Source organism: Ambystoma mexicanum, chromosome 10 (assembly GCF_040938575.1).
Source record: "Ambystoma mexicanum isolate Mex_15411 chromosome 10, UKY_AmexF1_1, whole genome shotgun sequence".
NCBI classification, from domain to species: domain Eukaryota; kingdom Metazoa; phylum Chordata; class Amphibia; order Caudata; family Ambystomatidae; genus Ambystoma; species Ambystoma mexicanum.
In genome coordinates, this window is record NC_090932.1 from 973212128 (window position 1) to 973237779 (window position 25652).

Below are 25652 nucleotides of genomic sequence, written 5' to 3' on the forward strand. Positions count from 1 at the left end.
ACCTATAATGTCCTAACTGAGGAGACAGAACCACTATTTCTGTCCAATAATGCAGTTATTATTACATGTATGAGCGTTTTATCAGCTAGATGTTTGAAATAACTGGTCTTCTTTCTCCATTTACTCTTAACAGGTGTTGGAGAAGAAAGCACAATGTGTATTGAAATTGGGTCGTGACCAGATATATCCTTAGGAAGATCCATGCAACCCAACAACTTTTTCAACATCGAGATAGAAAAGATAAAGTAATCAAATCTGGCACCAGTCCATTCAATACAAGAAGTGTGTGTATATATTCCCTGGTTCTGGGATGTTGTATATGAAATGGCTCAGTTAGACCCGGGTCTTCATAATGTCAGCCACAATTCCCATTTCCCTATGAATGTTACATCTCTGTTTCCCAGCTATTTCCAGCCTTGGCTCTTCTTCAAGATTCAAATCCCCTACTGCCATCCCACCCCGTCTCCATATCATTAGAGCTGTTCCTACCTCTGTCATCAGCCTGTTCAATTAAGAAATTAAACCTATTTTTAGGCCATGAAGGGTGCATAAAAAATCCAACACTCATATCTTTTGGTTTATGTGACTTTTGGCTGTAATGAGTCCTCCGTCACCATTTTACCAGGTTTTAAGTAACTTGAAACATTAGGATTAATGAAATAGAATGGCAACCAGCCTTTTACTTTAAAGAGCATAAGATCTTTTTCCTTTTGACAAAGTTATAAAGGTTATTGTAGTTCAACAACCTAATGGTAAGTGACGACACATACCCACATCTCAAGGGTATATGGTAAAAGAGCTTGAAAGAAATGTGCTCGAGCAGCAGAAGCAGGCACAAAGTATGTTTTGTTATATTCCTTCCCCAACTAAAGTCATAAAAAGGGTCAAGAATAGATGGTTTTAAATTCCTACGCTAAGGCAAGGCCTCTAGGCTGAGAACTGATGGTCAATAGACAGTCACACAATTTCCCCGCATGCAATGATCATATGATGTTCCAGTAAAAGGATCTATTCATGAGATGTTCATGTTGTGGAAGACATCGCCATATCTTTCAGATAAGACTGTGATTTCCTGCCTATATGATCCTTTTTCAATTAAGCTGTCCATATACCTGTCCCTGTAGGTGAAGATTTCCTGTCCTTAGGTTATTGCTTGTAACAACATCACTCCTGGTGATCATCTAAATGCTAAATTATTATTATTATTATTATTATTATTATTATTATTATTATTATTATTATTATCTGCTTTGAGCTTGTCTAGCGGAATTATTGCCATTGAAGTTATTATTAGATACAGACATCTCCATAGACCCTTATTCAAGGTTATCCAAAAGTGCTGCCAGTTCATCGGGGTCAGTATTTTCCATGGTTTTACCATCTTTGGTGATGGTCATCAAGCTGGGTCTGGCAGACCATGTTTAAGATACCATTTAAGGTCTGATGCAGCGACAGAAAACATTTCCCCTTTTCCAAGGCCAGTTTGGAGACTTCTAACAAATTACACATTTTGTGATACTCAGAAATAAATGTATTTTGTTTTTTAGAAGCTTTTAAAATCATCTTGCCGTGTTTGTGATGCAGAATCCCATCAATGACTAGTGGGGGCCTTTTGTTGTTGTCTGGATGCCACAATTTGATCCTGTGTACTTTTTGGATTTCAAGCAGTGGGTACAATTTCAAGTTTAGAAGTGCTAGCAGCCAGGAAGCTAGGAAAAGTATGTATCCTTTCCGTTCATTTGTACAGTTATTCCAAAGTTTCTGTGGGGGTGCTGGGTTCTGACCAGCCTTGCCAGGGGAATGAGAAGCATGCAGCAAGGTCTATAACTTCCTTAGGTATTTTCTATTAAAATATTAGTGTCTGTGCATACTGTAAAACATGTGTAGGTTCAGCAGCAACAGCCAAGCAATCATTGGCCAGCACACATAATAAATAATACATTGCATTTGAACTGAAAGTAGAAACAGATTATTGGTTTTAACCTCAGGCTGCCACTTAAAGAAAGAAAATGGCGTTCATTGTTGGAAAAAATAGCTAATAAAAACGTAATTTGCAATTGTACTGTCACTGTAAAGTGCCATGTTTTCGAATTGTACAATGTTCATTTCTAATTAAGACTTCACGTATTTAGTGTAGTCATAATAAGAAGAATGGACTTATCTTACTGATCAAAGCACATTTACAAAACCTACAATAAGCACATATATTATTTCAAAATAGCCCTCTGAGAAAGGGGAAGGTAAAATTTAGCACTACTGAGGGTGCATGACCTCTGTTCATAACATTAAAGAGAATATTGGGAGCATAATAATGTTCATAGATATTTATATGTGTCCAATATGTCTATGATTAAAGAGTTGTATGCATGAATTACTAAGTGCATAATGCACACTAGGCTTAGTGTTCATTTCATTTGTCTCATCTGTCACCCTGACATTGAAGTGTGTGAAACCATGAACCAAATATAAACATTCAGTTAACTTGTTGATTAGGTTGCAAGGAAAATATGTCTCGCTTCTCTAATTTGATTGTGGTTTCAGGGCAACCCTCTTTCTTGTTTCCATAGAAAATGTTTCCTCTCCACAACACTGGTACTCTTGCAAAATATTTAAAGAATATGGTATGTGAATGGAAATTGGTTTTGTACATAAGGATGTTTTTGCATATGGGTATGTGTGCATGTTCTCTTCCCAATGGCCAGACATCCTGGAAGAATTCTGTATAGGATGGATCGACATGAAAATAATGAAGTTGAGGGTGGTGCTCAGTGAACATGTGCAGTATATTGAAAAAGAGTGAATTTAGGGAGCTTTTGACAGTGCTGTAACAATGCTGTTGTAGTATGAAGTAGTAGTATGTAATGAATAGTGAGAAAAGAACACGTTTGCAGAGGGTCGCAGGAACTGTAACAAGACTACAAAGGTAGCCACAGTTGTTGCATTACAAACCAAACTAATTTGCATACCATTGTGGTCAATTATTTGTAGAAACCAAGGTCAAACGCATACACAAGGAAAACAAAACCTGGAAAATAGTACATGTTCAATTGTTTATTGCACTTTACTTGGAAAAACATCACACATCTTTGCAATTTACACAGTATGTGATACAAAGATAGTCCTTAACTCAATGGATAAGATCTGTTAAAATGCCAATTTAATTCAGATTATGTGTTCATATTGGTTAAATGCAACACACAAGAACGAATAAAACGAAATGTTATATGGCAAAGGATGCAAACAATAATTAAAGCGAGTAATTATTTGGCACTCTGTATTTACAAAAATAGATAACAAAAATGACAGCATTATCTACAATATTACCCCTGTGGGCTATGACCTCAGGATTTAACAAGAGTATGGTGATTTCTAGTAATTTACATAGTATTTACATGTAAGTAATTAAAAAAAAGCTGTAGGACATTTTATGAATTGAACAATGATTTTATTTTTCTATTCTTCTTGTTATTGTTTTGTTATTTTGTGTTTTTCTATTAAAACGAACTCCACTGGGCAGATAAAAAAAAAACCTTACTATTGCATCTGGTTAGGTGACAAATTGAAGTCAGGTCTTAAAGGAACCTCTTCTGCTTTTATTCTGAACCAAATAAAACACATTTTCCATTTTTAATCTGGAAAATGTTGAACGAAACATACCATGATTAAGGTGCATCAGAAAGCAGAGAATTTCCAATGTACGGTAGAAGGCACGTTAGGGCATCTGTTGGCCTGATATGTCCAAGTACTCACCGCTTTGCACCTTCTCTAAAATGTATGTAGCACCGTGGATTCGGTTTCTATGGATTAGGTTTATTACTTAAGCAACAAGTGCTGCATTCTGAGGGTCATTACTGGGTGAGAAATGCCTGTGGCCCAACTTAACTTCAGTGAGGGCCAGTGGATGCTACCAGCCGGTAAAGACTGCTATAAAAAAATTCAACCCAATAAGGGTAGAATTGTCTGTTTAAAGCAAGGACATTCAAAGTAGAGCCATTGCAATAATTGGACAGAAGACGCACAGCAGCCATTAACGCCTTCTGCCATCGCTTTGTCTATAAGTGAACATCCAACATTGCAATGTTCTAATTTTTTTTCTTTATAACTTTGAAAAGGGTATGCCACTGTTGGTAAATGCACCTTTGTGCTGCTTGCAAGACTCTATAAGTACAATTAGTCCATACCAAGAAGCAAAGTCTCATCATATGAATCGAATACATGTCACGTGAAGTGACAGAAAACAGGGTTACATCATATGACGTTTATGTCATGGCACCATCCCTGAATGTTTTGAAATCACAGGACAACATCTTCCAATGGTAATGAAAGAGACGTGCACCCAATTATGAGCAACATGTACACATGTTCATAAAACCCCATGATAGTGAGATCCACCGTGAAGCAGATGTTGGTTACTGTGTGTGGAATGTGTGATAGTCTTCCTTTAGTGAGTGTAGGAAACTAGAATTTGTGTTCTGAATTGTGCAGGATCTAGGTGTCTGTGTTCAAGCAGCACTGGTCATATGCTTTGCTATCTGAGATCCTGTTCCTCTGATGCTTGACTTCTCCACAGAACCTATTACCACCATTCCTTCCCATTGTGTCCTATCGCCCCAAATGTCCTGTCTAGTAGGGAGTCTTCCCATACTTTCACAGTAGCCTTCTCCCAACACTTGCAACCACTCCAACCCTACCCATCACACCTATCCTATCTGTACTGAGTGAACCCCCTTTGCAGTTTGCCTGTTCACACCCCCTCTAGCCTGTGCCCACTTTTTCAAATCCCCATCTTCCTGTACCCCGGGTGGAGCTGACTGTTTACCTTCTTTGAGGATTGTCCTTCCAGAATCGGCTTCCTTCTGTGACTCCATCCTCACCCGGAACTGCTTTATCGAAAACAACACAATCAGCTCACCAAGCACTTTCATGTTTCTGTGGTAGCCCATTTGTTGAATGGAGTTTACAGTGCTCCAGGTCAGACACTACCGATTTGATGAGTCTAGGCCCATTGAAGTTCATTAAACCCCATTGTGCAACATAAGTTCCTTCACACTGAGACAGCAATTGTGTCAGGAAAAAACAAAAATTGAGCATCTGATTGTTTTCATTCATGGCAACCTATCTTCTGTGTTTCTAAGGGGTGGCTGTTGAGTCCCACAAACTCTGTTGTGAGCTTCAAAGTACAACTGTCATACATCTGTCGCGGGTTATCCTTTTGTAATGGAAAGGAAGGGTGTTAACATGTTCTGGAAAGTGGAGAATTTAAGCATCAGAGGAACAGGCTCCCAGACAGTAGATTATTTGACGAGTGCTGCTCCAACCAAGTACCTAGATACTGTACAATGAAGAACACACATTGTAGATTGTTATCCATGTGCACCCTATTTAAAGAGTTGTGCACAAACTCAACACGAATGTAATTCAGATGCTGAACTTCCATTGCAATGTGGGATTACATGCCCCTTCTTGGTGAATTCCCTCCTCTGTTATATCAAATATGCAGATTTCTGACCCCCCTGTTCGATAGTTCACAAACCATAGCTTTTCATTCCCCTTGCTTCTGAAATCCTAATTATACCAATTCATTTAGAATCCGGTGTTCTTTCATGAACTTTTGACCTATTTCCCAGACTTATACAACGATACATATGTAATGGGAAATGAGGGATACCCCATTGGCAAAATCACTGTGCACATAACACATTCTCAATTCACTATTTAAACTATTGCTTGTCTAAACTAGTTTTGTTAAAATAAATTACTTCTATAGTTTCCCCTTCATGTAAGATACGACCATTAGCACTGTCCACTTAATTCAGGGAGAACAGACCTGGTAAATTATGCAATCTTAAATGATGATGAATTTGCAGGATTCTTAAGAAAAGCCAGAAATGATGGTGCATGAGATTGCACTGGAGGTCTGAATGGCTCTGTCATTTGACAACATGTGCAGCGATTTGTGCTGCAGTAAAAGCAGTTAAAATAGTGCATATGTTATGTTATGTTAATTGCCATTTGTAAGCTACCACTGGAGGGTCCACACTATGCTTTAAATGTGTCACTGGTCATTTTAGAGTGCTGACTTTGTGTGGGGGTGATATGGCATGTGTCTGGAATATGTCCAAAAAGAGCTATGTTTAAGTGTCATGAGTAAGGACCACAGACGTGCTCTGAAGGACGCCCTGTGTCGCTGCTTCTGACCTGCCAGTGTAGCAACTCAGATAGTGGAGCTGAGACCTTGTGGCTAAGTTTAAGTGGTGCCATTGTAGTGGCAAGAGGGGATGAACACCTGTTTGCAAAACTAACAGCAGAGGGGCCTTACTTACCTGAGATCGGATGCAGCATGAAGAAGCACTCATATTCAGTTTAATGGGGCACAGTAAACAATATCAACATGCAACATCAGCTAAAGAGTTGCTCATGTTCTTGCAACACCTCTCAGTAGGGGCCCATCTAAGCACTGTTGCATCCGGGTGGTGGCCAAAAGTGAAATGTAAAGGCAAGCAAATTAAACTATCCATCATGACACACTAATTCCTTGCTATTGTTTATCAGTCATGAGATATCTAATTGGTAAACAAAGAAAGCACATTTTCTTGCAGGGCACACACATCATCTCAACTGGCAAACATCTACCCTGAAATCATAGCTTAGCTCTTGCATTGAAAATGGTCTCCAGTAAGTATCACTTAAAATACAAATACAATGCACAACATACTGTACATTGTGGATCAATTTTACTGAGAATCACAAAAACTCATACATGTATAGAGACAACTTACATGGGAAATAATAAGTAAAATGTATGCCTCCAGGGATCTAATTTTCTATGCTATGTTCATGCTTTTAAAAAAAAAAGACATTTCTCAAAAACACGCACTGTAGGGTTTCTGGTGACTAATCCCTTCTTAGCAGGTTTGTGTGTAGTGATAAGGCACGTGTCTTGATCTTCTGCTTCAGGATTTGGTAGAAGGTGTGGTACTCCATAATAAACAAAGTACAACTGAAGGCACATAAGTTAAGTAGTCCATCAGGAAAACATCAAATTGAATCTTTGTAAAGTCTGCCTTCTTGCTCGTCCGAGGGATTGTTCTTTACACGTTTGCGCTCTTAGCGTGCGTTGGTGAGCCGGATCCCTGAGAGGAGTAGTAGAAGCGATTCTCAAGGAAAGCCTGAGACTCTCCCATACAGCATGCAGCGATTGAGCCTCCCAGGAGTGAAAGCGCAGCCCCAATCCAGCCGGAATATAGCGAGTAGCCAAAAGTCACGATCTGGGACTCGCGATGCGCGCACACAGGAAACCAGATGGTAGCAATAATGGCGCAAAGTGCTGGGGAGAAATAAGAAGTAACACAACTATTCAGTGATTTTTGCACTAAGGTAACACAGGAACGAAAACGTGTTGATTCAACACAACAAAACACAATTCTTCATGAAATAAGCACTCTGATACTGTTCATAGTAGACAATTAAAATAATATGGAAAGTAAAGAAAAATATTTTGTTGGGCCTCTGAATTTAATCTGCAAACATAAAACATTAAGATATAAGTTCATATGCTATTTGTTACATACAATAGTGGCTGGTGGATGTTTGCACACTTCACAGACAAGACGTTTTAAAATCAAGCCACCTTAGACAAATCTTTGTAGTAGTCAATGCATACACCATGATTGTGTTGGGATGAGAAACGAATCTTTTAAAACAAATGAAGGCTTCCCATTGGATGACATCCCTTATGTGGGAAAATGGTGTTCAATAACAATAGACTAACATGCAATATAAATAAATAACGTTCGACAGGGTTAGCTGATCCACGGGGGATTTATAGATACTTTCTAGTACAAGCATGTTGTTAGTTTGACGTGATAAAAGTGTGTTTTTTTCTTTTGCAAACGTGACAATTGATTACTGCTGTATACTGTTTTGAAACTTGCAGTAAACGCTATGTGGAGTATACATAACTTGAGGTCATTGACTGCATATTAAGGGAAGCCATATTTCACTTTAGGAATGCAGATTTTTAAAGTATTTTATTCTGCAGGACTATGTTAATGTTTCTGCTGTCTCTGAAGAGTTGAATGATTATAGTAACAGTTTGTTTACACATCATATCAAGTTTTTCTGGTGATTACCACATTGCATGGATTCAATTGGCTCACCATCACCGATGCACTTTGCCGTGTCAGGTTTATAGTGTACAGCAACAAGCTTTTGCCAGTATTTGTGAGGTGTGCAACAATTACAGAATAATTATCCAAACGTGAGAAATAGCTAATTGTATGGATATTTTATTGTATTTTAAGTATTTGATAACTTAAAGTTAGTGTCATGCTTAGAGAAATGTTACCCATGCATGGAAACATTGCTTGACAGAGGATGTGATCACCAAATAACTTGCAGTACTCTGAAACCACCAGTGCCTGACTACAAGTCACACTGTTTACAAGGGAATGTATGTGCTGAAATGGGGGCGGTGTACAAATGCAAATATCGTATACCCTACTCATGATCACTTCCAGTCTTTGCAGTGCACTGACACTCTTACCAATCCAAACTCATTATTAATAAAGAACAATAGACACTAATTCAATTCAATAGTGTAACATCACTATTTATTAACATGATTGACAACTTATTTCATGAAATCAGATGATTTATTGGAAGAACCTTGGGAAAAACAAATATCAAAAGTCATTTATGAAGACAGTTAACAAAATTAGAGGTTGTTTTAATCCCAAAAGAAAACTTTTCACTGAGTCCTAGATCCATTATGCCAGTATAGACAAGAATCTGGGAATGCTGCATTAAAGAGTTGTGCTCTGCAAAATAGCAGCCCTTTTGCAGTCCCTAGTGAGCTGATAAGCATGGAGACAGTGCACAGGGCATAAAAGGGACATATTTTTTGTGGTTAGTTTATTTCAAACGTTTCATGTATTAAAACATATGACAAATTAAATTCATAATTGCCCTTCAGTAGAAACACATTTTAAGATATTTCACAGATTAAAAAGAAAAAGGAAAGACAAATAAAGAAAAAAAAGAAGAGGATACCGGGGTCCAGTAGCCCCACCACGCACAATTTTGTAAATTTAAATGTAAAACTTTATACAAAAAATGCGTACCGGCACACACAGGAGACAGTTTCTCTCCCAACAAAAATAGTCTGCAGCACTCATTCACAGTCAATGTGCTCATCATCAACGTGTGCTTTTAAGTATAAAGTTATCTTTGCAGAGAGGGTGGTAGAAGAAGTTATCCAAGTGTCTTGTGCATTCTATTGTTTTTTTTTTTTTTACAGAAACAACATTTGGGATCTTCCCAACCCCCCTGTTTCCTGGCAGACAGTAATTCCTTTATTCATTAAGAACCTAATCATAGTATTCATTGATCGAGATTCAAGTGATAGAGCTAGCACCATTTCATGTTGCACTCTGTGGCGCTGGATTTCTATCCAATACTGCCTTTTCAGCTTCTGCTTGACTGCACAGCGGTTGGTTATTAGGGTCCCGGTGGACATGTCTAAAGCATGCAAATGTGCCATGCATTTGTCGTGACACTTCATCAAGGGCCATGAGTGTTTCTCTTTCAATAATATGTTATATGGGCGGGCCAAGTCTGCCATGGAAATTTCCCTTAGCAGCAAAAAGGCTTTCCAAAGAAGAACTGAGTGCAAGGATTGTAGACCCTGTGTGTATCTAATAGCCACTACTATGAGACTTTTTGTTAAACCCAAGATCTTCCTCCAGAACTGCCCCTCCATTGTGTTCTACATTTTCCACAATAGGTTCAGACCAGCCTCGGCTCCATATGTTAAGACGGGAAAAACATTCTGGTTGTAAATTGTTATCATGGGCATCAATGTAAATTTGCAATATCCGGCATGTAATATGGATCCCTGTATGGCTAACAATTTACCTTTTGATTTGAGTTCTACCGCCCAAGCCTGTTCGCTAATGCTCTTATTATAGCAAATTCCCAAATAAAATATGGAGTCCACATGCTCTAGATGTTCTCGTCCCACCCTCTGTCTAACTGTGGTTCAACGTTTCCTGCTCATTGTTCCCAGACCAAAATGTTTGATTTTTTTGTGTTTATTGCTAGATCATTGTCAGTCATATGTTTTTGGAATTGGTCCAATTTCCGCTGCAACCCAATTTGGGTCTGGTCAACCAGGACCAGATCATCAGCGTAGATTAGTCAAGAAATGGGATGCCCATTGATCTTTGGTGGAAAATATTTTGCCTGATTTAAACAAACATGAATGTCTGACAGATACAGTTTGGAGAGTGCAGACCCTAATGGGAACCCTTGCTTAACTCCTCTTTCAGTTTTAATGTCTCTAGATAGCATGACCTGATTGTTAAGTCTGATTCGTATTGAGGTGTTAGTGTGGAAGGTTTGAATTGCTTGGAGCAAGTCTTGGTCAATTTAAGGATCGTAGCTCATTCCGAACAAATTATTTCTATTTACACTGTGGAATGCCTGTTGTAGATCAATGAATGCCAAAAAATAAATTCGATTTTGCTTAATGGCTTGGAGTTTTATGACGATCAACAGGTAAAGATTGAGTTTGGTACCAACTCCTTTTGTAAAACTCATCTGCCTCGGATCAGTGTGGTCTTCCTTGCTTACCCAAGACATAAATATTTTAAGCAGGATGGATGCAAAAAGCTTGCCCAGCACGTCCAAGAGTGCAATTGGTCTGTAATTCCTGAGATCAGATCCGTCTCCCTTCTTACAAATTTGAACTATGATGGACGTGGTCCAGGAGGGAGGCAGATCTCCTATGTTCATGATCTGGCTAAACAAAGATACCATGAATACCAACTGTGTCTCTGGGGCTGCTTTTAGCATGCAGTTTGTCAAACCATCTGGTCCTAGTGCATGCGAGGAATTTAATTTTGATTTTAAATCTGTGATGTCATCTTTTTCAAACACAAATGACCATACCTTCAAGGATTTTTCGCTCATACCTTTAACATCTCTGTCAATCACAGCAAACACGTTTGTATAATGATCAGCCAAGTGAATTTCTGAGACCCATTACTCAAAAGAAGTTGTTGTTGAGCAGTGGTGTTGTTGATGAGTGACCAAGTGTCCTTTGAGTTCATTTTACAAATCACTCTAATCACCGTCTCTGCCTCATCCTTGGATCTGATCACTTCAAATGATATTAGCCAGTTCTCGTATCGTTGTTTTCTTTGTTTTTCATTTCTGCACACAATGTTAGACTTTTCGGTTTTTAGCTTTTTAAGATTTGATCTAACCAGTTTCCTCTGCTCAACCAAGACTTTACTATATTGGGGCTCAGGATGAAATTTCAATCTCATACATCATGTTTCCACCTCTGCAAAGATCGCTAAGAGAGGGGAATAGTTCAAACCGAAGTCACCCACTTTTATCAAAAAGGACATCACTTTCCCCAACATGTGATTATTGGTATGAATTAGAACTATAAACATACAATGAAATAATGGTATACATAGTAGATGTGAACACTATTATTAAATGTACCCCTGGAGGTTCAGACGTTCACAAGAGATAAACCCAGGCATTGAAAGAAGAGGCCAACATTTACAAACCGCACTTCATAATTTTTCAGTGATAAGCTATTTCAGTAGTAACTGGTCAGCTAGCAGATATATGGTGCTTTTAGTCACATTGGGCAGGGAACGTTGGCCAAAACCTCCCACTATAAGCAATCAACCTGGACCTCGCTGTCCCAAAACATTCTCTGACACACATCAGATTGGGGCTTTATAATGATAAAGTAAAAAAAGAAAATTGAGCACAGACTATATATCTGGCCATTGCTTCTTTTATAGATGAAATACTAAATAATGTGAATGTCTTTGTGCCTATGAAAAGGGAGCTGGGTACATGTGAGCATGAAACTATTGACCCATACTATGGAAGACATTTTAACTCGGCAAAAGCAAAATTAAGAATTTCTATTTAAAAAATTCTCACTAATAGAAAATAAGAACAATTCATGTGAAATACATTTTGCACTAAATGCCCTTTTAATAAAAATCAATTACATAATTCCACTGGCAAATTAAAGTATGTTTTCATTTTAACTATTTTTAATGATTTGTAGTGAAACATTGAAAGCGAGATGGTCGAACTACAGCAAAGAAGGCATAAACCAGCACTGGAAATAAGAAATGGAAATTGAAACGAATGTCATTATATGATACATGGTGTGAATCTATGGGACATTTACATGAAGATATCTGTGTTAAAGGAACAGGTTCACATTTTGAATTGTTTGGAGTATGTTCTATGTTTATCTACTCTTATTGTAATCTAATTAGAAGGTAGTGATAGCGAATTTAGTCTCATGATTAATGATTGGAGACTTGGGAATAGATTGTTGAGAACTATCTGCATCTTTGACTATTTTATTTTCTAACTAGCTATACATATAATTATATTCATTTATTTTGAAAACTGAATACATTGGTCACGAGTAAGGCATTATCACTATTTGCATGCCAAAATGTATTGTTTATAAATCTTGTTTGCAAGTGTAGGAATTGTTTACATGTTTGTTATATGTTAAAGTGAATCCATTGGTCCTAAGGAAGGCATTAGCACCATTTACATGCCAAAACCTATTGCCTATAAATATTAATTGTAAGTATAGAAATAGTTGACATGTGTGTTATATCATCAACCTGTTAGTCCTTAAGAACGAATACCTCTTTTTTAAGAGGGAAATCTGTGAATATGCATGGTATATGTATGTCTATCAACAATAAGATCCACTATTGAAAAGAACACATTATTAAATTGTACAGAAATATAACATGTGGTAAATTGTTTATAGAAAAAGCTCAAATTAATGTATGAATATATGTGTATGATATTTTTAGAAAGTTAGAGATATGTTCCTCAATTTTTTATGTACCAGCTTAAATATATTATTGAGAAACATATGATATTTCAGTCCAAATATAATGTATTCTGATATTTGATTTTCTATGGCTGCATATCTATTTCCATATTAAAGCATATTAGGTACATACAATTATTTTTGTGTGCATTAATGAGCTTGTGCATATGATGCTGATTTAAATAAAATCGACTTTAAATGTGAAGTAATTTAAGCCCTTAGTGAACGATATTTCATTGCGGACTTAGGTTTTACAATTGCTCCAGCAGGGGCTTTTACACTGAGTACGGAATGGATCCCTTTGGTACCTTTATTCCACTAGATGGGACTCGGGGCCACATGAGGGAGAGCACATACTAGATTACAGATTCCTTTCGTATAGCACAGAGAACTAAACCTTTTTGTAGACCTTCCACAGACCGGTAACTTGTCCTTCTTCATTCTGGGTAGATAGCCATAAACATTTTATTGCTGACCGATATTAAAAAAAAAAAAAAAATGTACCCAAGTTAAAACATTTTATTACACCCTAAATTAGTAAAGACATTCTGATGTAAATCTGTTGTCCCTGACACTCTTTCCCTCTCTAATTAGAATGAGCAAATCTCTGCACCACAGTCTCATCACATTGATAATGCCAAACAGGGCGGAAACACATATCTGAGATTTCTGTTTGTACTCTTTATTTATTTATTTTATTTAGTCATTTATATAGCACACAAAACCCAAAGGCATCTACACACTTTTAACTTAAGAAATTGGTTACCATTGAATCTTGTTGCATGAAGTTACAGTTGTATGCAGTCCAACACAGTGGTAGAAAGTTACAGGTTACATCCATATCATACATTATTTACAGATCAGCTAATGCAGTGAATCGTTACATGAGTTAGTGATCGCATCGTGAAGTAGGTGATTAGGTAACGACATGCAAGGTATACAATCAATAGAAGAGCAGTGAAATGTGTTATCATCCTGTGGGAGCCCAAACTTTGGTTAGTTACAGCCTTGGGTGAAGAGCCAAGTTTTAAGGCCTTTGCGGAAGGACCACAAAGATGGGTCAGTCCTTAATTCTATGGGCATGGAGTTTCATAATCTGGGAGCAAACACTGGATAGCTGGCACCGCCTGCTATCTGTTGCCTAAATCTAGGTATAGTTACTAGAATGGTGTAGGTGGATCTGGTGGGTCTTTGGACTGGGTGTTTGATATTTGGTTGACTTGGTAAGCAGGGGTGTTGTTGGAAAGGTATTGGTGTGTAAGTGAGAGGATTTTGAATTTAATGCAATCATGGACAGGGAGCCAGTGGATGTTCTGTCTGGTAAATGAGATATGTTCATGTTTGGGTATAATGAGTGCAGCTCTAATTGCATTGTTTGCACAACTTGTAATTAACTCAAGTTTTGGGCATTAGATCTTGCAAACAGGGAGTTACAATAATCAATCCAGGATAGGATCAGTGCTCCTACCAGCGTGATGCATATTGTCTGGCGAATGTCTGCTTTCAACTGGAAGAAGAATGATTTCTTTTGGTATCGGACAAGGTAGGCGAGAAACACTTTTTAGTGGAAGATTGTGTACGGGAGGCTAGGTGTTTGTTTCTCAGGATGGAAGCGCATGGGATTGTGTCATGATGGGTGTGCGATATGATCCTAGGCTCAGGGTAGTCTAGAGTATTCCTGTCGGGTGTGTGTGGATGAGTGAAGGAGTGTAGTTTCAGTAGAAAGTTAGTGGGAGGAATTGTATCTGAGTCAGGGAGTGAAGATGCCATTTGCAGCTTCTGTAAGCTAGGGGGGTTGGTAGTGTTTCTGTTTAGAGTTTGTAGCGACTCTTTGATGGCCAACTGAGGTTGTGTATAAGAAGTGAGAGGTTTCATGTTGTGCAAGCACCCAATCGCTCCTAGCTTGTGTTTGGGACTGGGTTAATCGAGTCAGGGGATCAGCGTTCTGGGTCAGGGCAGGTCAGCTATATTTAAGGAGCTTATTACAGAAGCTCACAACAGTGGGAGCACAGTGGGGTGGACAAACAAACAGGTGGGTTAACATACAGTTCAGGGTTTGTGCTGTTTTACAATATGATGCACAGATGTGAACATTGTAGTATAATAGGTTGGGGTAGATTGCAGGAAGGAAGACAGCGGGCCTCATTACAAGAATAGAGGTAGCCATGCCGCTATTTGCGGCATGGCTATCCCCATTCAGGGTACTGGGTCCGGGTTCCCTGACTGGGGAAATACCGGGCCAGTCCGACCTTGGAGGGCCCAGTAGTTTCCCATTCACGGAACCTAGACCCGGACCATCCCCATTCCCATTGAGCTCCCATAGGGCTCAATGGGAATGGGGAGCATGCTAACAATGGGCCAATTAATGACGGGCCTGTTGTTAGCATGCTGGGCTGCTTGCGGGACCCGCTAAGGACGCCTGGTCCTTAGCAGGTCATGCGAGCAGACCTCGGAATAGGGTGGTAAGGGGTTAACGGCTTTAGCACCTTTACCGGCGCCATTAACCCCTTACCGCCCACCTCGTAATGAGGCCCAGCGTTTCAATTTCAGTTTGCTAGTGAGTCACAGGAGGAGCAAGAGACTGCACAGCATGGACATTAGGCAAGGACAAGCACGGTATACTTTTTGGTGAATCACAGTATATTGTGCATGGGGAAGAAAGTCAGTGTGGTACTTCACTAGGAGAGGTGAGCATGAAAAGTTCTGTGCAACGATTAAAGCACTTACTGGATACTGTGGGCGCCTAGTCGAGTGTTCTGTGGATGAACAGGCTTGAGTACAGCAGTGTGGAGGTGCTCCGACATGCTCTGACAGGCTCAGACAGGGGCCTTGAGCATGGGATTTTGGTGGGGGCTGGCGTTCGTCTGCCGGCTACCTGATTGGATGGCTTAGGAGGCCAGGCAGCCAATCAGTGCAACAACATGCTACATTTCGGAAGCACTCTGGTGCTATTCAGCATGGCGGCCATTTTGGAGAGGGGTCTCTCCTTGTAAGTAAATATATAATCTGAGTGTCGGCAAAAGAAAGTAGAATAGTAGAGTTGTGCATTGCAATACGTGCATTGATATTACTTTGATATCTACTCTTATTGATATAATAAATGCAAAGTATTTCGGTGTTGGTCCAGACTGATATGAACATTGATTTTCCTCTGGAGTATGCCACAGCGAGCCAAAATAGGATTTTAGACATTCCTGAGTGGGCACCATTCCATAGAACACGTTATTTGCTCTTGATCATTCTCCTAGAAAAAGGGCATCCTGCTGTTTGACCAATGAGATCCTATAATATGGCACTATTAACCGGTTCCACAGGCTAAACCAGGGAGGGCAATGGCCCAGCAGCCTGAGTTAAAGGCCGAAGAGAAGAGGGGAAGTTAACAAGTGCGTTGAGACATTAATTCCCCAGGGTAGCCTGTGGAACGGGTTAATAATGACATTAGAACCCTGGGTTACCAAAAAGGGTAACTCTGGGCGCTGAAAAGAAAGTATTTTCATTCATTGAACGGGATGCTGTACGTATCCCGTTTAATGAATGAAAATACTTTGCCAAGATGGCTGCCATGGTTGTAGAAGGAGGAGCTCCATTCGGAGCCCTTCTCTCATTACCATGTTGGGTGGAAAAACGAGAAGCAGTCACAATCATGTAAGTGGGGATTGGGAGGGGAGTTGGGATCATTAAAAAAAGGCAAAGTGTGGGTGGCTAGAAAATGGCAGAGAGGGTAGAGGATGCAACCTGCAAGTTCTGTGGGATGCAGGCTGAGATCAGAGGTTTCAGCCTGGGGTGCTAATCAGTGCATCTGGACTGATGCAATCATTTCAGTGACTGCCATTTCATTGATTAAAGGCAACAGCCATGTAGGATATGTAGTACTGTGTTATGAGCACCCACAATGAGGCAGTTTCCCCTTGAATGTGCAGCTCAAAAGTGGCATCTGTAATGAATCATACAGAGTTCAGTCTGTGACATGGAGTCATGTGTGGGCTTTCTTTGTGTGAGACACTGGGAATGTGTGGGTATATAGGGTTGTGGAGAATTTATACTTGAGGTAGAGTACATTCTGTGTCTGAAGTTCTTTATTGGCATGTGTTCTCGGGGAGACAGAATGCATTCACTACATGTTACAGAAGGTACACTGCACCCCCCAGCATAAAAGCCATGCAATATAGCTTGATTGCTACAATGTCATAGTTTCTACGCTGAGGGGGTGCAGTGTGCCATAGTCATATTGCTGTTGCTCTACTGACAGTAGTATCAGGATATTGTGTGACATGTTGTCCTATTCAAATTTCTGTACTAATGGGGGGGCGGGTTTATGGGACACAATGCCTTGTGGAGATATTTATTTAATTGGTACCCGGCGAGGGTCAATCAGAATGTAACAAACATTCTAATTGGCCCTTGCCGGGGCTTTACCCGACCGGGAATCCCTCGGCCGGGATTCCTTACCTTTACTGCCATCCGCCCCCACCAGGGATGCAGGTAAGAATTTTCTTTCTTCCTCCCCCCTCCCCTGCAAACAATACCCTCCCCACCCTCCCAAATTCACTTACGTTCTTTTTTCTCCTTTTTCGGGAGCGAACGAGCTGGGAACACTTCTGTCCCCAGCGCACCTGCTCCCGATGGCTACCATGGAAAGGGAAAACGGACTCCATTTTCCCTTCTCTGGCGGCCATTTATTTTTACATTTCTTTTCTGTTCCCAAACGCTGCAGCACTTTGGAACAGAAAAAATGCTATTAGTACCCCGGTCTTGCGACCCGGGGTACTATAAGCAATAAGCCCCGAGCCGCAGGGGCATTACCGAGTCAGGAAATGCCCTGGGGCCTTTATTAAGGCCCTTGCTTCTCTCATGTCTATAACTATGGGCCCCAGGGCATTACCTGACTCAGTAATGCCCCCGTGACTTGGGGCTTATTGCTTAAGTAAAGCACAGACCTCTCTAGGATAGATGACCCTCTAAGGCCATTGGTTCAGCTTGGGTGACAGCTTTGTTACTGGCACATGTAACACTATGGTGACATCAGCATTGCGTGAAATGGTGTGCATTTTGTGATATTCCTACTCTGAAAACAGATGTACAGACTGAGGCAGCAGTGTGGGACAAGTAGTCTGTTAGAGGCATGCACACTTGGTTATGTTCTCATAGCTCTATATTAAGAGAGGAAGAATGTGGCCACGATACAACATATTGATTAGCAAAGCTCAGACATAGCGAGTCCCTAGCACCCACGCCATCTCCTGACTCCTCTCAGCACCCATCCACATGCCTTACCTCATGGGTTACTCTCTACTGGAGTCTGGCTAAGCCTTATTTGGCCTAATGCACACACGCATTAAAATCCTCCTCCGTTAGCTACAACACTCTGGATGTCGGTCCCCACTGGCGTTACCACCACCAGTTCATTGAGATTATAATAATGGTAAAATGTTCTATATAAATTACAACTACAATACCAGGGAACCAGAAACAGAATAATAGCAATATCTGCAATGTGTCTCATTCTTATTGGTGCACATCAGGGTGTAGCTACAGCTAATAAGTGCATTCCTGTGAGCCCTTGTACTAACTGACAAAGCATCCTTCAAGGGTGTGTGGCAACTACTAATGTCTGCATTTAACATATGAGTAGTACCTACTACGGGCATAAGAGGACATACTTGTAATATGAGGGAATACTTGGTTTATTATTCTGGACTTGTACATTTGCTGGCTGTAGGTGGGCATATATGGCTACCTCTGGCATATGGTGGCAGAACTTACTGTAACTGATGATTTGTGGCTGCACGTGATGACTCATGGAAGGAACTGGAAAGGTTAGGTTGTTTCTGTGGATGTGATGTCTAAAGCTGGGTATACGAAGATGCAAGTGGTTTTGGTGAGGCTTGCTTTAGGTTGCACTGTTGCATTCCTGGCAGTGGCCGATGCATGAAGCCCAGCAGTGCATCTGCTTAAACTAAGATGCATCGAATGCAATCTGTTTGTCTTTCTGAATCAGCTTTTTGCCTTTCCTTCACTGCATGAACCTTAGTGCTGTACCTTTGAGGATGGATGCTGTGAGAGATGGAGTGTTAGGAAGCAGGGTCGATTTAATTGCACAGGCAAACACACTAGATATGCTCGGATTGCCTTAAATTGTGATCCGCAATGAAAGTAAGCACATGATAAGTTCCAAACTCCTTGGCTGACACCTGAAAACAATCAATGCACCAATTCCAACAGGTTGGGCTTTTGTATATGCAAGGTAAAGAGATTTGCCAGGAACAACCGTAGTGGTATTAACTGGCCATTGAAGGTAGCAGGTACAAAGTGGCCCCAGTACCTGGGCATCCAATAGCAGTGCCTGGAAAATGCCTCATACTTGTACACAAGGCAAAACTGTTGCCTATGCAAATGTTTGTTTTTAACAGGGCGTCATTGAAGGGCACTTGAGTGCTTATAAATCGAGTGACTGAAGGCATACCTAGTTATAACATTTTAATTAAACGAGTAGTGAGTTTTCAAATCGAATTAAGTCATTGGCCCTCATTACGACCCTGGCGGAGAGGGGTTTACGCCAGCGTAATGCATGGCGTACCTCTCCGCCAGATTACGACTTTCCGTAGCGCCATGGTGATTTTTACGCCCGGATTTTCCGGGCGGAAAAATCCATGGCGCTACGGGACCTCTTGTTAATTACGCCACCGTAATCTACGGTGGCGTAATTAACACCTTCCCCACTCCCATTATACCCTATGGGGCAAAAATGGAAATGGGGAAGGGTAAATGGGGATTGGGGACTAACCGCCCCGCCAAGGTCGGAATGGGGCGGTGAGTCCGCCAACCCCCATGGCGGAGTTGGCAGCTCTGCGCCATGGACCATGGTGCAAATTGCACCATGGTCCTCCGCCAGGGTCGTAATGAGGCCCATTCACTTTTAGAAGACTGCTTTGAAAAAGCACTGCCAGGCACTTCAGTGCAGTATTTGATGGTAGGGCTTGTTTAAATTGAGCTCAAATAATTCCCGTTAGGAGTTCTTTTGGACAGGGATGGGCACGACCTGGGTGGGAATGGCCATAGAGATTAGCATGGCCGTGGGCAGTCAATGGAGGGGCAAATACCCAAACAAAACCTGCAAGCTTTGTGACCCTCCTCATATGCCACTTCTCCCTATCTGAACTAATGCAATCGTTTTGGCTTATAGGTGTCAAAAGCGACACCTAATAGAAAAAACTAAAAAGGAAACTCCAAGGGCCTCATTACACGGAAGGCGGTAAGGGTTAACGGTCACCGGTAATGGTACCAGTGACCGTTAACCCTTACCGCCTTATTACGAGGTCCCTTTGCGGGTAGGTACTTTAACGCCTGCTTTTTGCAGGCGTTAAAAACCAACCCGCAAAGGGACCTCGGTGCTAATTATGGCACCGCAAATTTGCGGTACCGTAATTAGCACCTTCCCCATTCTCATTATGCCCTATGGGCCAAAATTGGGAATGGGGAAGGGCAATGGTGGAAGGGGGAATTACCGCCCCGCCAACCTTGGAATAGGGCGGTAATTCCCCTTTCCACCAAGGCGGTGCCGGTATTTTACCGGCATGAACCATGGCGCTAATAGCGCCATGGTTCACCACCTACCGTGTAATGAGGCCCCAACACTTCTGTACATTAACCTGTAGTCTTTAAATATTTCACAGTAACAAATGGAGCCCTTCCCTCAAGATGCATATCACAAATATTTGAATAGACACAGATTGGACTTTAAAGCATTGGTTGTTAAGCAGTGGTTATGAACTGTCTGTTTACTTTTCATCAGAGCCCCATGGCTCGGCTCCCCACTAAGTCACCATTGATTTTGCGGTACATGTTGCTGAGCTGCTAAACTGGAAAGGATATGAAACATAAACACGTGCTTTAATGACTTTCTGGGCCGATATTAGACGCGCTGAGGAGAATTACAGAAATGCCCATCATTGGCTGATTGTGCTAGTGGAAAGTTCAATATTTATTACGTTGTCTTATTGATGACTTTTGAAAATACGTTTCATTCCAGCTCTGGGCTGGAAAATGGATTATGGGATAAACGAAAACGATCTCTCAAAGTGTAATTCTAAAAAAGACAGAGCGAGTCTATTCTTGTGGGCCTCGTACAAAAAAAAACGAGTTCGAGGATAACATACTGTAAGCAAATGTAAGGTCAAATGGAATTTCTATAGTGCCTATTCCCATTTGTATGGTCTCATAGCACTGTAGGGGAATGCCCTCGGGGGACCAAAGCCAGTGGAATGGGAGATTCATCAGAGGAGTATAGAATGTGCACATGCATTTTAGCCAATACGAAGGGAAGTAGGGTGGCCAAGTCCCTGCTAGCGACCCATTTCGAAATGGCTTGTGTCTGGGTGTTGTCAGGTTACAGGGAGAGTCCTGGAGACTGATTATGTGTCTAGACATACCACATTTTTGCTCTGGGGCTCAGCTGCATTATAATGACAGAGGTGTTGTGCAATGTGTCTTGGAGTAGCGTGTGATTGCATATGAGTGCGGCTGGGTGGTTCAGGGCTATCTTCCATTGACATGGAGTAAGATACGTACCAGAGTTTCTTGTTTCATTTTTTCCTGTCCTGTATTATGCTGGAGTCCTTTCTCTGCTACGCTCAATACTTTGTTTGGGGGCCCCTTAGTCTGGCTGCCTAATTGACAGGAGGGCACAATAGCATTAGAGGTGGAAAGAGCTTGTTTGGGCACTGGTTGGAAGGCAAGGTGGTCCTCTAAACTGCGGATGCTGATGGGAATCACTTTCATATGGTGGGATCATGTATGGAAAATTTAAAAAAAATTCTGGTCGATTTCAAGTGGTGGAGGTTGACCAGGAGGAGTGTGGTGCTTGATCTCAGGTTTCTACTGGGTATGTACCGGTGAGCTTCTGTTGTAGGTATTCTAGGCCTGTCTTGTGCAGTGCACGGTGGGTGATGCACATAGACTTGAAGGCACAATATCTCCCGACAGGTAGCCAGTGGAGGACACAATGTCAGCTTGATGTGCTCGCTGAGGTTTAGAGGTAGCAGGAGTGTAGCTACAGTGCTTCAGACCCTTTGGAGTTTTCTGAGTTGAGAAGCAGGGGGGCTCAGGTATAGGGAGTTGACATAGTCAAGGCGAGAGAGGATGATGGTCCTGATTGCAGTGACTCTGTGAGGGTAGGCAATGTAAGGGAAGATGCATCGGACGATACAAAGGTGTAGATAGCACGATGTATACACATTGTTGATGTGGTGTGAGAGTGCCATAACTGTGTCTGTGGCACACTCCAGGTTCTTTACTGAGTTGGATGTGGTAGGAGGAGGGCATAGGGAAGACGGCCATGGGGTGGGTTGGTGGAAGGTGGCAGTCTTCCGCAGATAATGATTTTGGTTTTACAGGTGTTAAGGAGGAGGTGGCTAGCCGTCATCCAGTGGTTGATTTCTGTGAAACATGAAATAAGGTTGGGAAGGGGGTTGTAAGAGGTTTTAGGGATCTTGTTGATGATCTAGGGCTCATCTGCATAGTTGTAGCAGGTAAGGTTATGTGAGTGAATGAGAGCAGGGCTGGGGTTTAGGTAGAGGTTGAAGGACAGGGGGGATAGTTAGGTACCCCTGTGTGATACGTTTGGTGAAAGGGAGGGTGTAAAGGAGAAGGGAGGAACAAGGTGATTTGAGAATAGTTAGCAAGGAAGGAGGAAATCCACCTTAATGATGTGTCCCTGATTCCAAACGAATGGAGTGCGTCCGAGAGGGAGGAGTGTTCGATAGTGTCAAAGGCCTGAGGTGAGGGAAGATTTAATGATAGATCTTGTGATGCTGCTTGCATAGATTGAGGAGAGGATATCTTTAAGAAGGGTGGGGGGGCATGGACCTGCAGGGGATCCAGAGGGTGGCTGCTGGCAAGTAGCTTCAGGAATTCGGGTCATGAGATAGGAGAGAATGAGGAGGAGATAAGGTGGGTGGTGGCAGAGAATGTATGGTAGGATGGGAGTGCAGGGGTTCGGGGCAGGAACGCTGCTAGTTTAGCACTGATGGTGAAGTTTCTTTCCACAGCTATGCTGTGGAAGTGGTCTGAGAGGGCATAACCAAATGGTTAAGAGTGGGGAGAAGGGGAGAAGGCGCAGGGAGGGGTCTTGAATTCAGAGCCGATCCTGTGGTGTTATGGGTGTAAGAGATTCTGTTACAGTAGAAGGATTATTTGCGTTCTGGATTTCTGTCCTGCAGCCTCTGATATGACGTATGCAGCTTTATTCTGGAAAGATGGGTAAGTCGGCCATCTGTATTCCAGGATGTGGTTAAGTGTTTTGAGAGATTTGAGGGAAGGGTGAACCATCTAGGGAAAGGACCTCAGCTGTGGAGGAGGATGTGAAGGGGCTGAGCAGTGTGAGGGCATTGGAGAGCCATAGGTCAAAATGACTGATGGAGGGCAGACCTCCCTGGAGTGGGAGATTGGGAGGGGCAGCATGCAGGGAGTCAGCTAGATGCAGAATTACTACAACCTTGTTACACAACAGGAAGCAGGTGGACAGTCCAGGGATAGTCAAGCGGGGAGGAGGGACTGCAGTCGATAGTGAGAAGAGGGTGGCTGCGTGGACCATCCAGATTAGTGGGCGGATAGGGAGAGTGGATATCAGATTGGAGGAGCTGTAGATTGTATCTAGGGTATGTCCTGCAGTGTGTATGGCCCCTAATATCTGTTGAGTCATTTTGAGGGCTGCAAGGTTGTCCAGGATTGAATGTGTTAGGGGGTTGTGCGGCACATCAAACCATACTTTGAGATCTCCTAGCATGGTGAGGGAGTGGTGGGCGCAGGATGGCCACTAGGGAGTTGCTTACTGTGTCAGCAAAGTTTCTGTTGTAGCCGGGAGGTCTGTAAATGAGTAATAAACTATGGGAAAGAGAGGGGTTGATGAGAAGTTTCACTAGGAGGGATTTGCAGTCTGCGTTCAGGCTTGTTCCTCAGATTGTGAAATGGTGAGGTGCGATTTGTGGAGGATGGTGATGCCGCGTGCCCTGCTATTTCTGTTGTGCACGAATATTTTGTAGCCTCAGGAAAATGCTTTGTGTGTGACAGGTATGAGATCATCGGAGAACGAGGTTTCTGTAATGAAGAGAATGTCAGGGCCTTCAGATGAAATTAAGTTGTATATTTTGGCCTGCAGAGAGGAGGACAGAGGAAGGACAGCTGGGGTGAGGGAGGGTAGGGGTGGGGATTCTCTGTGAGAGGGTTCAATCTGAATCAGTGGAAGGTTAGGGGAGGGTGTGGGCAGTGGTGTGGGGGATGATTGGAGGGGAGGGGTTTGTAAATGGAAGGGGGTGTCACTCTTGACGGGGGAGGGGGGAATGCTAGAGGCATACTTGGAGTGTGTGAGAAAGGTGCTCATGATGTGCAGTTCCTTATGGGGAGTTCCAGAGTGGTGGAGGGAAGTGGAGGGTATATGTGAGAGGGAATTGCTGAAGAGTCCCTTGTCTGAGGTGTAGAGTCAGTGGTGTGAAGGGGGAAGAAGTAGGCAAAGGGTGGCAGATAGGGTTTTTGAGAGGGATTGGAGATGAAGGGACGCAGACATGTGGGGGGGCGGTGACATATCAGAGAAGGGGGTCATGATGCTTATTTCCAAAGGAGTTCCAGGAGGGCTGAATAGAATCAGGGACAGAGGTGTAGAAGGATTGGTTGAAGAGTGACTTTACTGTGTTGGATGAAGTGGGGGTGGTCATCAGGGTGTAAGTGAGAGGCGCAGACAAGGATCTGTGACATAGATAGGGTGAAGTGTGAAGTGAAGTTATGGTCAGGGTGTAGCGGGTTCTATGTTTTAGAAGATTCTGGGGTGCCAGTGGTCGGTGTGTGAGGGTCGTCTGGGCTGCTGAGAGTGGGGTAATGGTGAGGGTTGCCCGAGCAGCGCTTTGGGAAGTGAAGGTCTTGATATAAAGCGGAGGGGCTAGAGGGCAGCGAGGGCGGTGAGGTGGGTGTTGGAGGGCTGCAAATGCTTGGAAGGGGGTCTGTGTGGGGTGTGCAGTGGGAGAAGTCTGGAGGTGCGAGGGGAGGGGAGTATCCGCCCCGAGGGGTGAGTGTGGTGAGGGTGAGGATGCGGTGGCAGGGTGAGGCATTGGCAGGGTTGCTTGTGTGCCATAGTCCCCATCTGACCCTGGAGCTGCTTTGAATGATGGATAGTCTGCGGCCTCTGCTCTGAAAGGTAGATTCATGATTTTGGGCCTGCAGCAGCATCAGCACACTCAGAAGGCAACTTCATGGGGTATCATGGGACAAATTAAATCAACTTCTCAGCAGGGGTCCATCTGCAAGGGTCGACATCCCTAGGGTGGAGACCATCAATCAGATTGTTAAAAGGTGATCTTGAAAATATGGGTTTGTATTTTTTTAACTGAACAATTCTTGAGTCTGAGTTTCAAAAGTCAATGTAAAAAAGTGCTCACTTTTTTTAAAAAAAACACCCACCAATCACCTTTCCATCCCACTAACCAGCTGTTTCCATCTTTTCTGCCTCTATTATCATCAAGAGCGTGTGTGTTTGTTTCCCTTAATCTTATTTCTTATACTTAACTTGTTCTTCTATTTTATGTTGGCCAATGACTTCTGTTATTAAATTATTTTGAAACGTTCGCACTTTAGTAGTTGCATTTCAAGTCCTCTAGCCTTTGCAGGTCCGCATTCCAAACTGCTGCTCTCAGGTTATAATAACCCAAACCCCCAGAAGAAGGTCTATGAGATAGTCATAGGGGCCTGTTGCCCTACACCAAGATTA

At 42.1% G+C, this 25652-nt stretch overlaps 1 protein-coding gene across 1 annotated transcript in view; it reads right to left on the reverse strand.

The window, feature by feature from the left end:
* Positions 1 to 3036: 3036 nt before the first annotated feature.
* CLDN11 (claudin 11) overlaps positions 3037 to 25652 on the reverse strand; it is a 96804-nt gene continuing 74188 nt past the window's right edge. The window contains exon 3 of the mRNA XM_069618765.1: positions 3037 to 7327. Coding sequence (XP_069474866.1) covers positions 7092 to 7327 — 236 coding nt within the window. The 3' untranslated portion in view covers positions 3037 to 7091. The remainder of the gene's footprint in view (positions 7328 to 25652) is intronic.